The 14,467-nt window shown below is 40.8% G+C and overlaps 1 protein-coding gene across 3 annotated transcripts in view; it reads right to left on the reverse strand.

Moving 5' to 3' along the window:
- Nucleotides 1–249: 249 nt before the first annotated feature.
- Nucleotides 250–14,467, reverse strand: part of LOC146369753 (adenylate cyclase type 1-like) — a 66,704-nt gene continuing 52,486 nt past the window's right edge. For all 3 annotated transcript variants that reach the window (XM_084909093.1, XM_084909092.1, XM_084909091.1), the window contains 5 exons: nt 11,090–11,236; nt 9,743–9,841; nt 9,154–9,268; nt 6,671–6,795; nt 250–2,894 (listed from right to left, as the gene is read on the reverse strand). In XM_084909093.1, the coding sequence (XP_084765219.1) occupies nt 2,565–2,894; nt 6,671–6,795; nt 9,154–9,268; nt 9,743–9,841; nt 11,090–11,236 (816 nt within the window). In that variant the 3' untranslated portion in view covers nt 250–2,564. The remainder of the gene's footprint in view (nt 2,895–6,670; nt 6,796–9,153; nt 9,269–9,742; nt 9,842–11,089; nt 11,237–14,467) is intronic.

The following is a 14,467-nucleotide window of genomic DNA, read 5'->3' on the forward strand; positions in this document are numbered from 1 at the left end:
ACACTTAACTCCTTTGACATGTTTTTACTAGAGCAGACGTGTTTATGTCGTCAGCGCGAGGCCGCCAATGCTGAGCAGCACCAGAGGAGTCAAACTGCCACTGACCCCGATGTTGCTCCAACTTCTTACATGAGCTACTCTGTTTTTCTAGCGTTACGTAACTGTTTAACTGAGTTTCGTGTCCTCTCCATATGCACTCTGTATGTGCATTTCTGTCTGTGTTTGTTCAAAATAAGCACAGAATGAGAGTTCTTAGTCCAGGAGACACGTCTCCACTGGCTTTATTCTTCATAATCATCGTACGTCAATATAATTGCAGTGCAAACACTTATATTTTAGTATAAAATATTTTCTTTACCAAAATTTACATTCACATAAAACATCTCAATAAATACATCTTCAACAAAAGAACTTGACAAATATTGTATCATCCATAATATCTCTCTACAATGTACAATAATAGCTAGTAATACCTACATATAACAATTGAAACCCGTATCATACAGTATGAAAATATCCAATTTACAGGAAAAATATTGTACACAATTCCTGTTCATCAACTTTCAATTAATTGTTTAAAGCAAGTGTATAAAAAATCCTCATTTTAAACCTTTTATAAACTTAAATTAAGCACTCAAGCTACCATATAGATTTAAAATCTATTTTAAATATGATAAGTCCAACGTAATTTCTGTCAGGTTCCAAATAAATCTGATCAAAATCGACACTTGCCATTGTTTTGAGTAACAAAACTCAATCAGCTCGAACAGTAAAAATACAGGCATCCAACAAAAGAAAATCCACAATAACCGTAGCAACGCATTCAGTTGTGCTACAGCTCAACACGAAAAAGTCTGATATGTTTATGAAAATAGGTTGGCACATTAGAAAACCAGCTACCTGTTGATTACAGCAGGAGCAGGGAGGAGGAGGAGGAACCTCTCCCCCCCAGGCCTGAAGTCTATCTATCCTGAATATGTCCTCAAAAAGGTTTGCACACCAAGCTCATGAAGAAGACACGGGTCAATTAAGCACCTTACATTCAAGAGGACCGCTACCTTTAGCGCATGCATGAGGACTATAATAAAACACAGTCAACGTGTGTCCGCTGCTCCGCCTGCATTAGTGCTTCATCAAAGCATGCATGTTTGATCTGCAGGCTTCCAGGCAGTGCATGCTCGTACAGATTAGAGGAAAGTTAATGGCTGTGGTAAGCCATACTGTGAGTAGCATGCTATACCGTAAAATAAATCATCTGGGTTTGCATGAGGAATCCAGACACAGAGGTTTGTGGGAATCTCCTCATAAACAGAAGGTTTCTTTTTTTTCCCCCCTTTCCAAAGCAGCTTCGAGTTCATAAAAATAGTAGAACAGAATATTTTTCAACACTAGAAAATATTTCTTTGTAAACAAGCACACAGAAAAAAAGTTCTCTTTTTTTTAAATATAATTCATTGAGGAAGAAGGAATCACACTCGCACAATACTAAAAATAGGTTTTCTAATTCATGCTTCAACTCCACAGATACAGACTGGTGTGGCTAGCTATGCACACTCTATTGGCTACAAACACTATCAGGTCAAAGTAGGATCCAGCTGGCTACAGCATGCAAGGAGTGAATAGGCTGAGATAGGAGACAAACTGCTTTATTGCTACACTTTGACAAGGAAGAATCTGGAAGTCAAGCATCACAGGGAAACAGACAGCACACATGACTGAAATGCAGCAGTGGCATCATGCACTTAAAGACGCTGAGCAGCTCGGCTCACTGAATCAAGAGCTTGCCTCGTGTACGAGGGGTTCAGCGAAGGGGCAGAAATGAAGCATACAGCATCAACCACCCACAAATGGTCAAAGGCAACGCCTTGATGTATTTTGGCAAGTTCGTGTCATTAACTGCCATCTAAAATTCCACAATTGGCTTCAACCACTTTAAACACTGTTGTCTCTAGGACAATGATGCCCCTAAAATGAATTAATCTGATAAATCAATCTAAAAGGCAACAAAAAAATGGCAAAAATCTCATTGTGAAGAGTGGTCGCTAAGGCAACAGCACTGTTTTGGTTTTAGACGGGGAGAAAAGAGTCAGCTAACGTTCTTAGATTTCGGGACACAGTTGTTGTGACAGGTTTGTGTGCTACACTTTCAATTGTGCATTGCGATGTGTTTTTATTTTTATGCTTATTTAGTTTATCGTAGTGGTGGATCCAGTTTTTTGGCAGTCGGCTATGAAATCCTGGAGACATCCTTGGCCTTGACAGAGCAACGTGGCATCCTGTATCCTGTTCATGACATCCCGCTGTGTGAAACAACAAACAGGGTTCGAATGTGGAGGGACAGTCTGATCGAGAACGCCTGAGGTTCCAGGCTTTAGGCCCAAATCCGGGCTTCCCATTGGATGATCAGTGTCTCAGCCTCCCTGCCTTCCACAGACAGAAGAAGAAGAGTGGAGAACAACCTTTCCTCTTTAAATAGCCTTTCTCTGCTACAGCCATCTGTGTTACTCACCCACCTCCACTCTTACATTCTTATTTTTTCGTAGTCACGATGGAGACAGTGCCCTTCACACCACTGCAGTGGGAACAGAGGGCAGGTACCTGGTGGTGCTGGTGGATGTGGTTGGTTTAGCCACACTTGGGCTTGGGGTCCTCATAGCGGCGTAGGTGGTCACCGTCGGGGCGGGGCTAAGCCTGGTGCACACACTGCCGTGGGCGAACGCACTGGCCCGGCGTTCACCGTTGCCAGGCTGTTGCTGGGTTTGAGATGGCCTGCTGCCTTGTCTGCGTCCCTCCAGGAAGTATGTAAGCATCTGACCTTTGCCCTTCACACTGACCTGGCCACGGCACACAAAATTGTAGTAATTGGTGATGAGGCGATAGACATCCTCTGTTACCTGGTGGAGGCACACAGACGTTTGATGAGCTTTATGACCAAATATTTTACCGTGACACACCTACGACATGACAAAAATGAACAAGAGATTGCACAAGTAAATATATAAGGAGTTTGCAAACAATGAAGCAACAATAATATGCTTTTTAAAAAAGACAAATAAAAATATTATGTGGGCAAAGAATTACATCTGCACCTGAACACAAAAAGAAAAGATAAAAGTGGATCTTACAGAAGGAGGAACTATTGGTAATCTTCTTATTTTAGTATATTTTTTTTAATATTAGAAAATGTAATAAAAATATTTATTTTGTATGGTAGTGAGGAATCACACAGAAGGTCCTTAACCCATCCCTTGTGCAAGGAAGAACAGCACGAGGACTGTTAGAGCTGCACAATGCCCTCCAGCCGGCCACTGGTGTGAATGTCTCTGACCAAACACTCAGAAACAGACTTCATGAGGGTGACCTAAGGGCCCAATGCCCTCCAGTGAGCTCTGTGCCCACTGCCTGGCACTCTGAAGCCCTAGTGGCAGCAGACTACCAGAACTGCCACCACTGGTACTCTGTGCTTTTCACAGATCAGAGCAGGTTCACTCTGAGCATATCATCAATATCTTTGATTGCAGATACAAAGCTGGAGACAAACAGGAGAGACATTTTCTCTCGGCGCAGGAGCGCATCAGTCAAATCATCATATACTAGGGGAGCGAACTATGAGCACAACATATCATCACCACATCTCCATTTGTTTTGCAATTTACAAGTGAGGTCATGCTTTAAACCTCCACTCTATGGACACAAGTACTGGGACACCTACACATTACACCTAGAGGAACTGCTTGATCATGGAAACCCATGACACGAAGCTCCCAATTTTGTGCAAATGTTAATGCCCGAGGAGGTTTAATGAGTCAGCACAGTGTTGGCTTTTAGGCACCATGCACCACAGCACTCAGTGACCCTGCTCTGTAACTTTATGTGGTCTGCCACTTCATGGCTGGGTTGTTGTGGTTCTTAAATGCTTCCATTTCACAATAATACCACTTACAGTTGACCGTGAAATATCTATAAGGGAGGGAATTTCACAAAGTGACTTGTTGCAAAAGTACCATCTTATTACAGTACCATGCCTATATTCATCTGTGTAGAATGACCCATTCTTTCACCAGTGTTTGTACAGCCAGACTGCATGGCTAGGTGCCTTATTTTATATAGCTGTGACTGAAAACACCTGATTTCAAAGCTAAACAGATACTACTTTTGTCCTTAGTACATTGTAGCTGCACAAGCTGATGAATGACCTCTTTTAGTGCTAAATAAACAGGAAGGGAACTTCCCAAAGTCCGATTTGCATAAGAATATCTGCTCCAAGGTTAGTCCTCCACAGTAATGCTGATTATGTAGCTGCTGCAGATGCACTAAAATAAAAAGGAAAAAAAACAACTTTTTTCTTATTTTTTGCCTAAAAAGAAAACACATTCTTAACAACCAAGTTTTGCACAAGAAAGTTAAGCTTATTCTAGGAAAACATGTCTAGCGTTTTCTTGAGCTTTATTTACCAGTTACAGGGTAGGACAATGGTTTGGTTGAAATTCATGAATAAGAATAATATTATTTTTCTTATTTCAAGAGCAAGTCCACTTAAACAACTTTTTCATTTAAGAAATGAATTTAATGGGCACCAGTTTAGCTCACTGTATTGAGCGGGTGCCCTCATGCCACATGGCAGAGAGCGGCCGGCCCTTTGCTGCATGTAATAAGTCAAATTTTTTTCAATTAAGCATAAATTTTAGACAGTTTTGTCTAGTTTAAAGGCATACAGCAGTTAGATTCATTTGGTAGTTTTAAGGATTCTAGTCAAGCAACTTTTGCTTACCCCAATGGCAGATTTTTTTTTCTCAAAAGAAGACAAGATTTTAGAATATTTGGCTCATTTCATGTGGGGCTGTTTTTGCAGTGCGAATAATTAACTTGAGCTTGAGTAATTAATGTGACTTTTTGGACCAGCCTGGACCAGCCTGGACCCCCAAGGCCCGTTCATAATGCCAGTGCTGAATAAGTCTAAATGTATGTATGTTGCTAGTTTGACTTCCTGATACCTTCTGAAAATATGTTAACCTAAATCCCACTATTGGTTGTACTCCTCCACCTTCCTTCACTGTTATGGGAAAACATCCACACAATATGAGGCAACTCGTGTTTTCAAATCATGCTGTGAAAGCAGACTTACCCTATCGAAATCAAAATTTACCATAAGAAAATTTCCTTTCAAGTATAAAGCAAAGTCATTTACATATAAAAGAAGCGGGCGAGAACCGAGTCCTGTAGGATTTCTGCTCTAATCACTAAAAACATTATTTTTCTTTTTTCTAATTCATGGTTAGAACAGCACCGTTTGGACATCTAAGTTTTAGCAGAGAAGACTGTAAAGTTTATGTATCTTAGTTTACATGTTTTTCATTTTGAGCTGCTTTTTGATCAAGCTTATAGTTGGGGCTGGATCTGGTGACCCTGAACTAGTCCTTAGTTATGATGCAATAGGCCTAGGCCACTGGGGGCTTCCCATGATGCACTGTGTTATTTCTTCAATCACCTCCTTTTACTCTGTCTATACACCACTGTATTTAGTCATCATCTTCCACACTGTGTCTGTGATCCTGTCTTCCACCCGCCCAGCCAGTGGGTCGCAACAAATGCCCCTCCCTGAGCCAGGTTCAGGCAGAGGTTTCTTCCTGTTAAAAGGGAGTTTTTCCTTCCGATTTTGACCAAGTGCTGCTTGGGAGTTTCTGATTGTTAGGTTTTAGCTGTAGCGACTGATGTTGTGATTTGATGCTATATAAAGAAAATTGAATTGAATATATGAAAATAATGAAACACATGAACTTTATCTGAACTGAAATTTCCAAATAACACCCTCTAATCTGTTTACCTTTGTCAAATGAGAACTAGTCATGTCAATAATAAAAAGCTATAGCATGCAGCAACTGCTGCAAATGAGCGAGAGAGAGAAAGAAAGCAGCGACCTAGCAGCGAGCCAGAGAATGACTGATCTACCTATGCGGTGTGAGTGAGAGCACAGCAGAGAATTAAACAGTTGTTTTCTGATTTTTTCACGGTGGTTATGTTTTACGGCACAGCATAAACACGCCCACACCTCCACATGTGTGGTGTGGTGTAGTATTACTGTGCTTCACTGAGTCTCCATCAGTGAAACATGTGCTTTACTTACAGAGCGCAAAAGAGACAGCAGTGCTTGGTCACTGGTCACTGCATTTAAAGTGCCACCAGCTGCTGTTACTAGCTACAGGCAGCACACTCACTGCCCAAAGAAAGTACCCCAGGAAAGCCCTAAATGTATAAAATTAACACTCAGAGGGCACAGTCTCCACAGCTAAATACACCACTACATGCTTCGGGAGGGTCTTAGGTGATGACTAAGAGAGATTATTTTATGAGTCTATGCAAGTGCTTTCAAGGAACATCCTTAATATTCAGATATGTCCAGCAAAAACCACCCAACTCAGGGAAAAGTTACCCCAAAACCGCTAACTTTTTAGTTCAAATAGCACTCTAAATATCTTAGCTGGACACCTTTATGCTGTTTTTATTTTTTATTTTTTTATCTATGACTGCAATATTGATCTGTGTTGCATGTATTTTCATAACACAGCAGCAGCTTGTAATCTTAGTGAGATCTGTACATTGTTACATTTGGGAATAGAAAGAAGAAGGATAGGTAACAGAGAAGAGATACATGTGGACTGAAGAGCTGTACCTGTATCTTTCCTTGTACTCCAGTGCTGTCCATCCTGCTGGCTACATTCACTGTGTTTCCCCAGATGTCATACTGTGGCCTCCGGGCTCCAATCACTCCTGCCACCACTGGGCCCACATTGATGCCTGGTGTTAACATGAACAAAACATATAATGTCTGGGTCACACATGCATATTACATATGTGTGCTACTTATTTTCAAATATAGTTTTCATGTGCTTTCATATAATTATAACAAACATGTCGAGCTTCTACTGGAATTACAAATTTAAACAGTGCTGCACTAAGAAATGAGAAGAAAGTAATTGCTGAGTGTTGGTTAGTGATAGGATTCATTTCTCTTTCCACTAACATACACCAAACAGCTAGACTTACCCACCGTTTTTCAGCAGCTGGTGGCATATCTTTTAACTTTTTCTTTATGAACAGCAGATTAGATGTGAAGAAAAAGTTTTGATCATATTCCTCATTTGATTCCTGTCTGGACCAGTCATTAATTTTAAACTGGAGTATATTGTAATTCATTATTATTAGGCTGTTGTAAAAACTCCCTAAAAAGCCTTCAGTTGATCCAAAATGCGAAAGAAAGAGCATATATCCTATACTGGCTTCTCTTCATTGGCTGCCTGTTAAATCCAGAATGAAACTTAATGTCTTCTTACATACAAGGGGTTGAATAATATGGCCACATCTTATGTTAAATAAGCAGTGGCCTGATACTTATGGTTCCTAGGAGTACCATGGGAGGTAGAGCCTTCAGCTCTCAGGCTCCTCTACTATGGAACCAGCTCCCGGGAGGTTCCATAGTAGAGGAACCTCCCGGCAGTCTTTCCTTCCCATTATTGCCAAGTGGTTGTTCGTAGGGGAGCATCTGATTGTTGGGGTTTCTCTGTATTATTGTAGGATCTTCACATTATAACATAAAGCATCTTGATGTGACTATGACGACGATTTGGTGTTCTGTAAGTAAAACTGATTTGAATTGAATTTCCAAGAGACCATTTTCTTTACGTCAGAATAAAAGTGGCATGTTATAGTTTTTCTCTGATTGTACTCATGTCCTGAATCACTTTAAAGTTTTCAAAACAATATTTGAACTCCTACAAAAATCAGTGTCTTACTCGTGCTCTTCAGAAAGAGCATTTCAGGTTAATTATTAGCAATTGGAAATATTTTAGGAAACGAGGGCAAATGATCTGTTTATTTATGTTAGTGCTAAGAGACACATTTTACCAGCAGTATACCATGCTGCTGCTGCTGCAGTAAGAAGAAAAGCATTGTTGCAAGCCAAAGATAACATTTCCAGAGGATGCATGTGGCATACACAGTGTTTTTTTTCCCAGTAACACTGCAAAGGAGGGTATGAAGAATGGGAATGAGTGATAACAGGTTCACTGATTCCCAGTTCTGGTGTGTTACCATAATATTCTATTGCACACAGTAAGCAATAGTAATAACGCCATATTGTAACTGTAGTTTACTGATTTGTGTGATTATTAAAACACAATACATGCAATTAAATCTCACTGCACTTAATATTAGCATCTAAAGAGTACTGAGTATAGATGACAGTTCTCAGAAAAACTTTGTGTACACTCTTAGTGTCACAGAAAACATGTAGTGCAAGGCTGTTAGGAAATTACACAATAATACATGCACAATAACAGACACACTGTCATTCTGATACACTAAACATTTTTAGCACTGTTCTAAAAGAGCATCATATTTTATACCCCATAAAGTACTGCCCAAATCTATCAGACATGGCCTCTTGTAATTTCACATGTTTAAACTCACACGCAAAGCAATAGTTTAATCCAACAGGGACCAATGGGCTTGTTCTATCTGTCATTTCCATATAATATTAATGTTATGCAAATGCAACTTTAATGAAGTGTTTAGTATACTTATGATAGTAAAAAATGACTGCAAGAATTTCATACCATTTATATGTATATATCAATATCATTTCTAAAACTATGATAATACATGTTTGCAAGACATTTTTGCATCAGTATATTGCATCATCTATGTAAATATTTCCCAAGGACTTCAGTGATAGACAGAAACATGGCGCATATTGAAGTACTAACTTTGGTTTCTTTCCTTTTTGGAAATCCAGAATTGTAAAAATTACCAAAAGTTGCATTTCTGCAGAGTAAGTCCATCCAAGCACACAAACAGAAGCAGTTTCTACATGTGGAGCCACCTAGGCTACAGACAGGATGGCACTGTGTACACCAGGTTTCACTGGGATTAAACAAGGGCTCTAGCTGCAGGCTCCCCACAGGATACCCAACACAATGGAACCCAGAACTTCAGGTCTCGCTGTGACGAGCTTCCTGTGGGGAACGCTCTTTCTGTGATGCATTTCCGCCCAAGCTTAGCGGCACCGAGTGTTCACGGTGTCCAGTGCAATAGGTCAGAAGTTCTGACATCCATATTTATAGGCCATAGAGTGTGTATGTGTATCTCTTCACTCACCTACTCTGAGGACAAAGTCATTGTAAGACTGGTAGTTGATAGCATCCAGGACATCAAACATCTCAATGGCAAAATCTGACACGGTGCATAAATGTGAGGTGATGGACTTTTTCGCCTGAGAATCAGAGGAAGACACATATGTGACATATTAATGCAGAAATAAACCTGAAGTAAGAAGCAATATTAGCCTCCATTTCTGTTTCCCTGATGTGGTAACATACATATGTATCTACAGAAACCACAAAGACATGCTTCAGGGTTGCCCAAAAGTAAAACCGTGATGTTTGGGTAAAATTTTTGAGTAAGTTGCATAAAGGGCTCTTTTGTTTGGCAGCTTTGTGGGCTTTAAATGCACTTTATGAAAGCAGAATATGCTGACACCACAGATACCAGTAATCCCCCACAGAGGATTTTGTGGTGTGAAATGTGGCAGTGTTTAAAAGATCAGCACTCAGAGAACACAAACTTGGAAAGGCTAGGCCTCTCAACAGTACCCTGGAAACCCGGAACAGTTCTCAAATGTGCAAATACACTGTAAACAAGTGCAAAAACCTTATTCAGGAGAAAAATATAATTAGTGGAGGTCTACCTTTGAAGCAGTTGTAGGAACCAGCCCAACTGCAGCCATGTATGTACTGCCAATGGTCTTAATTTTCTCAATGTCCCTGTAGCACTCTTTATCCATCAGCTGGAAGTGGGGAAAAAGAAGGAAAAATTGTACAAAAACAGGAGAAACAGATTACCACAACAAGAAAATTCAAATCAAATTTTCTGCTGATTTGTTGGTTGCACATTCTTAAAGCCATTTGATTGCAGTGACTCATTGTCAAGTTCAAGAAACCCATTTGAGATGATCTGAACACTATGCTACACTGCCTGAGCCTCCACTCAGGTAGGCTGTGGTGTTTAAATTATGCTTAGTCTGTAGTAAGGGGGCCCAAAGTATGTCAGGAATATATCACCCACATCGTTACATTACATCCCCACAACCAACCAGATACATTACAAGGCAGGATGGATCCATGATTTAGTGTTATTTTCTGACCCTACCATATGAACGTCACAGCAGAAATTGAGACTCATCAGAGAAGGCGATGTCTTCTGTGGTCCAATTTTAGTGAGCCCCTGTGAAAGTAGCCTTAGGTTGCCCTCATTAGCTGACAGGCGTGGCACCTGGTGCGGTCTTCTGCATCGAGGTTTCACATTATCTCTCTTCAGAGATGCTCTTCTGTATTACTTGCAGTGAATGGTTATTTGAATTATTGTTGCCTTCTTTTCTCTTTAAAGCAGTCTGGTTCTCCTCTGACATCTACAAGGCAGTTCTAACTGCCTTGTAACCTCAAGGAAACTCTCTCTTTTTCCAAACCATTCTCTGTGAATCTTACAGATGGTTGTGAGGGAAAACCCCAGTTTCTCAAAATACTTAGACTGGTCTGGCACCAACATATTCTAAGTGACTTAAAAGACCTTTCTTCCCCATTCTGATGCTCAGTTAGAAGTTCAACAGGTTGTCTTGACAATCTCTACACACCTAAATGCACTGCGTTGTTGCCATATGATTAATTGATTAGATATCAGTCATTAACAAGCAGCTAAACAGGTATACCTAATAAAGTGGTGAGCGTGAGTGTATATTACAAGTGACAAACAAATCTGAATACAATTTAAAATGGACTTGTTTGTCATGTTTGAGTAAAGGAATGCTTTGTGCAGCTGATTATAGATTCAAGTTAGCCAAAAATCATCTGTAAGTAATTCCTTATTTTCCCAGCTGCCACCATTGCTTTTTATATTCCATAAATAAACAGTATTTTCCCTTGGTCATAGCCACATCATCTCTGAAAATTGCACTGCTGGCCAGAAGATTCACTACATGAAAAACATAAAAATGCTGCAGATTTATGGATGATCTGATGGAACAAACTATTTCAGTCACCTCATCAAAGTCAGCGATGATCTCATTGAGCAGCCTCAGACACTCAACTCCCATGTTGTTTCCATCCAGCTCGATGTAGAAGTCATTAAAGTTGGCGATAGAGGCGAACAACACTCCGACCTGAGCGTACGACTGGTAGTACAGATCCTGCAGGGTAGAACAATTCAATAAAAACAATTCAACAACCCATACTACCAAAGAAGAAGAAATATTTGCATATGGAAGATTGCGCTAGCTTACTGAATCTTTGAGCAAGACTGTTGTCAGTATTAAATAGCAGTGACCCGGTGCCATCACAACCCCAACAAATAAACATGCTTCATCCTGATGTCCATAGTGTTTTTGCAGCCATTTTTGTTTTCAGCTGTCTTTAGCTGTAATGTCTGCCTGTATAAAGCAAGTTGGTTTTTGATCACGCTGCACTCTTCCCAGAGTGTAACAGTGCTCTTAAGATGGGCTGTGTACAGTTTCTAAAGGAAATTTTTCATTTTTAAGAAATAATCCCAATGAAACTGCTTGGTTTATTTTCATATGTGACAGGTTGAAGGACTACTGTTGAAGGACTACTGCATATAAAATTGTTCAGTTAATACTAATTCATATCAGTTGATATAAGGACGAAAATAATGTAAATATGGTAAGAAAATGGTTAAGAGTTTATTATTTTTCATGTTATATTAATGGCTTTCATGTTACTTAAGAGAACTGCAATCTATACATCTCTGATCGGCTAGTAAGCCTTTTCTGGGATCGATTAGTAGTGTCTCTATTCTCCACTAGGGGGCTTTCGCGCGTTCTCCTCACTGCAATAAATGACTGCATGAGAGACTCAAGTCATAATCACTCTCGTGATTCTTTTCCCCCTGTTTTCAGGGGTGTAACATTTGGAGGCACCGCTGGGATAGCTGCTTAGATGTCCGGTGTCCACATCTGCACATCGTAGTCCAAGCCAGCCAAATCCCCCCATACAACCCAGTAGAGCAGGGCGATATGACCAAAAATATTTATCACGATATACATTTGAAAATTTGCGATAACGATATAACTGACGATATAATTGACACTAGAAAAAATACTTTACAACTCCACAATTTTATTAGTGCAAAAAATCCCATCAATGTATTTTCACTTAAACAAGCAGCTGTTTTTTTATGTGCATTAAAGTTATATAAAAACGTAACAGTGCAAATTCCTTGCTGACAGTTTAACCAAAAGGCATTTCCAGCGGAAATTGGCCAACATATCCTCAGCATAACCATGTATAATATCCACAAAACTTAAAAAGAGGTTATACACACACAATACGGTAATATTATGTTGAAGCACAGTACGTATCACTCCACGAGGCGCCTGCCTAATATAGCCCTAATACTCCGACAATCCATCAAGCGGTGCGGCTTCGTAGCTTAGCAAAGTCGTACTAAAACATTTGACAGATTTTCGAGCGCCGTGTACCACATAAAATCGTTTCGAGGTCAGTAAACACAACCAGAATTCATACATAAGGCACACGGGATCATAAGGGGCACTGTCGATTTTCAGACAAATCAAAGGATTGATTTTAAGTGTGCCGTATTTTCCAAACAACACGGTAATAACGACGGCCCGCTAGCATGCGCTACCAAAAATAGTGCTTTGTTGTGTATCTGATGGACGAAAGCTAAACCAGTTCCACACCACTGAAGTTGCAGCATTTTTACAAACCAATTCTGGTTCATCTGTTTCATTTAACGATCCACTTTCGCTCTTCTCATTCTGCGTCGCCGCCATGTGCATATGTAAACATAGGCACTGCACATGCGCGTTTTACCCATATTCTATCACGATATTTCATTTTCCTATCGTTGCCCAAAATTACACCGGTATTACCGTGAACGGTATGATATAGCCCAGCCCTACAACCCAGGCAGACTGCAGTGAGGAAAGTTTGCTATCGAGGCGCACTGGTAGCTGTGTTTTAGCGCATGTTTCCTGAGGCTAGCCAGAGATCATCAGGGGCTGCAAAAATGACATTCTTCCTGCCTACTGCCACAATGTCTTCGGTGGAAGAGCTGCGAGAAGAGGTTGTGCGTGAAATGCACACTCTATCCAAAGATCAACTAGTGTCAATCTGCGAGTTCCTTGGCATTGCAGAGAAAATAGATGTTAGCAGAAAAACTGTCACTGCTAACACACATCCAAATACACATTGAGAGAGAAGGTATAACAGTACTTGAGGATGAAGGAAGGTCAGAACTGTTGTTGCTTAATGATAAGATTGCTGAAGTAATGAAAGAGACAATTGTTGAGACTGAACCAAATGCAAATGGAGGGGGTTATTCAGGGCACAGAGAGCAACTAAACACTGAAACCTCACTGGTAACAGAGACAGCTAATGCAGTTAACACAGCGGTTAGTTCTCACTCCCAAGCTAATCGCTCTGTCCCTAGCCCTTACAGGCAGAAAGATTTCAAAATATCAGGCCAGATTGGTGAACCAGATCAAAAAGATAAACTGACATTTTCCAGTCTTGCTCACCAGATCGAAAATGGACTGAGCAGAGGCTACTCAGAGCTTGACATTGTAGATGCTATCATCAGAGCTATCTTGCCAGGTCTACAACTACGCAGCTATTTGGAGGGAAAAGCTCAACTCACCCTTCCGACTCTACGCCACATCCTGCGCTCCCATTTCCAAGAGAAGAGCGCCACCGAACTCTATAAACAACTTGCCTCTGAGGTACAGACCCCAAAAGAGACTGCTCAAAGCTTCCTGATGAGAGTTTTAGATCTAAAGCAGAAAGTCTTATTTGCTTCCCAAGAGTCAGAGTCAGAACTCAAATACGACCCAGCTTTAGTCCAGCGTATGTGTTTGCACACCATACTCACGGGCTTCCAGAGTGACAGTGTCAGGATAGATATGCAGCCACTCCTGTTAGACTCTAAGACACCTGATGAACTCCTGTTAGAGAGGTTAAATATGGCTTGTGCCAATGAGGCAGAAAGGAAAAACAAGAAAAGATGTTTAGCATCCCAGACTGCTACAAGTGTGAGTGCAGTGCAGTCAGATGATGAGTTACCTGCTAAGAACTCTGTGAAAGAAGTTAAAGCTAAGATACCACCCGAGCTTTTAACTGAGTTAGCGGAGCTTAAGACAGGTGTAGCCTCCCTGAAAGGTCTCAGTGCAGAGATAGCTCAGATTAAAGAGACTCTACAGCAGCCGGTGCCTGGTCCTCAGTCATATGCCCCACCACCAGTTATGCAGTATGATAGGGACCAGCAGCAACAGCAGTATTATAGCTTCCAGGGCCCCCGTCAAAGAGCACCACCCCCTCAGTATCCTGTACAGCACTACACAGGTAGTCCAGCCCGCCCTGAGAGGAGGTGCCACATTTGCCAG

The sequence above is a fragment of the Perissodus microlepis genome, chromosome 17 (genome assembly GCF_051167445.1).
Source record: "Perissodus microlepis isolate ML-2025 ecotype Zambia chromosome 17, ASM5116744v1, whole genome shotgun sequence".
Classification (NCBI taxonomy): Eukaryota; Metazoa; Chordata; class Actinopteri; order Cichliformes; family Cichlidae; genus Perissodus; species Perissodus microlepis.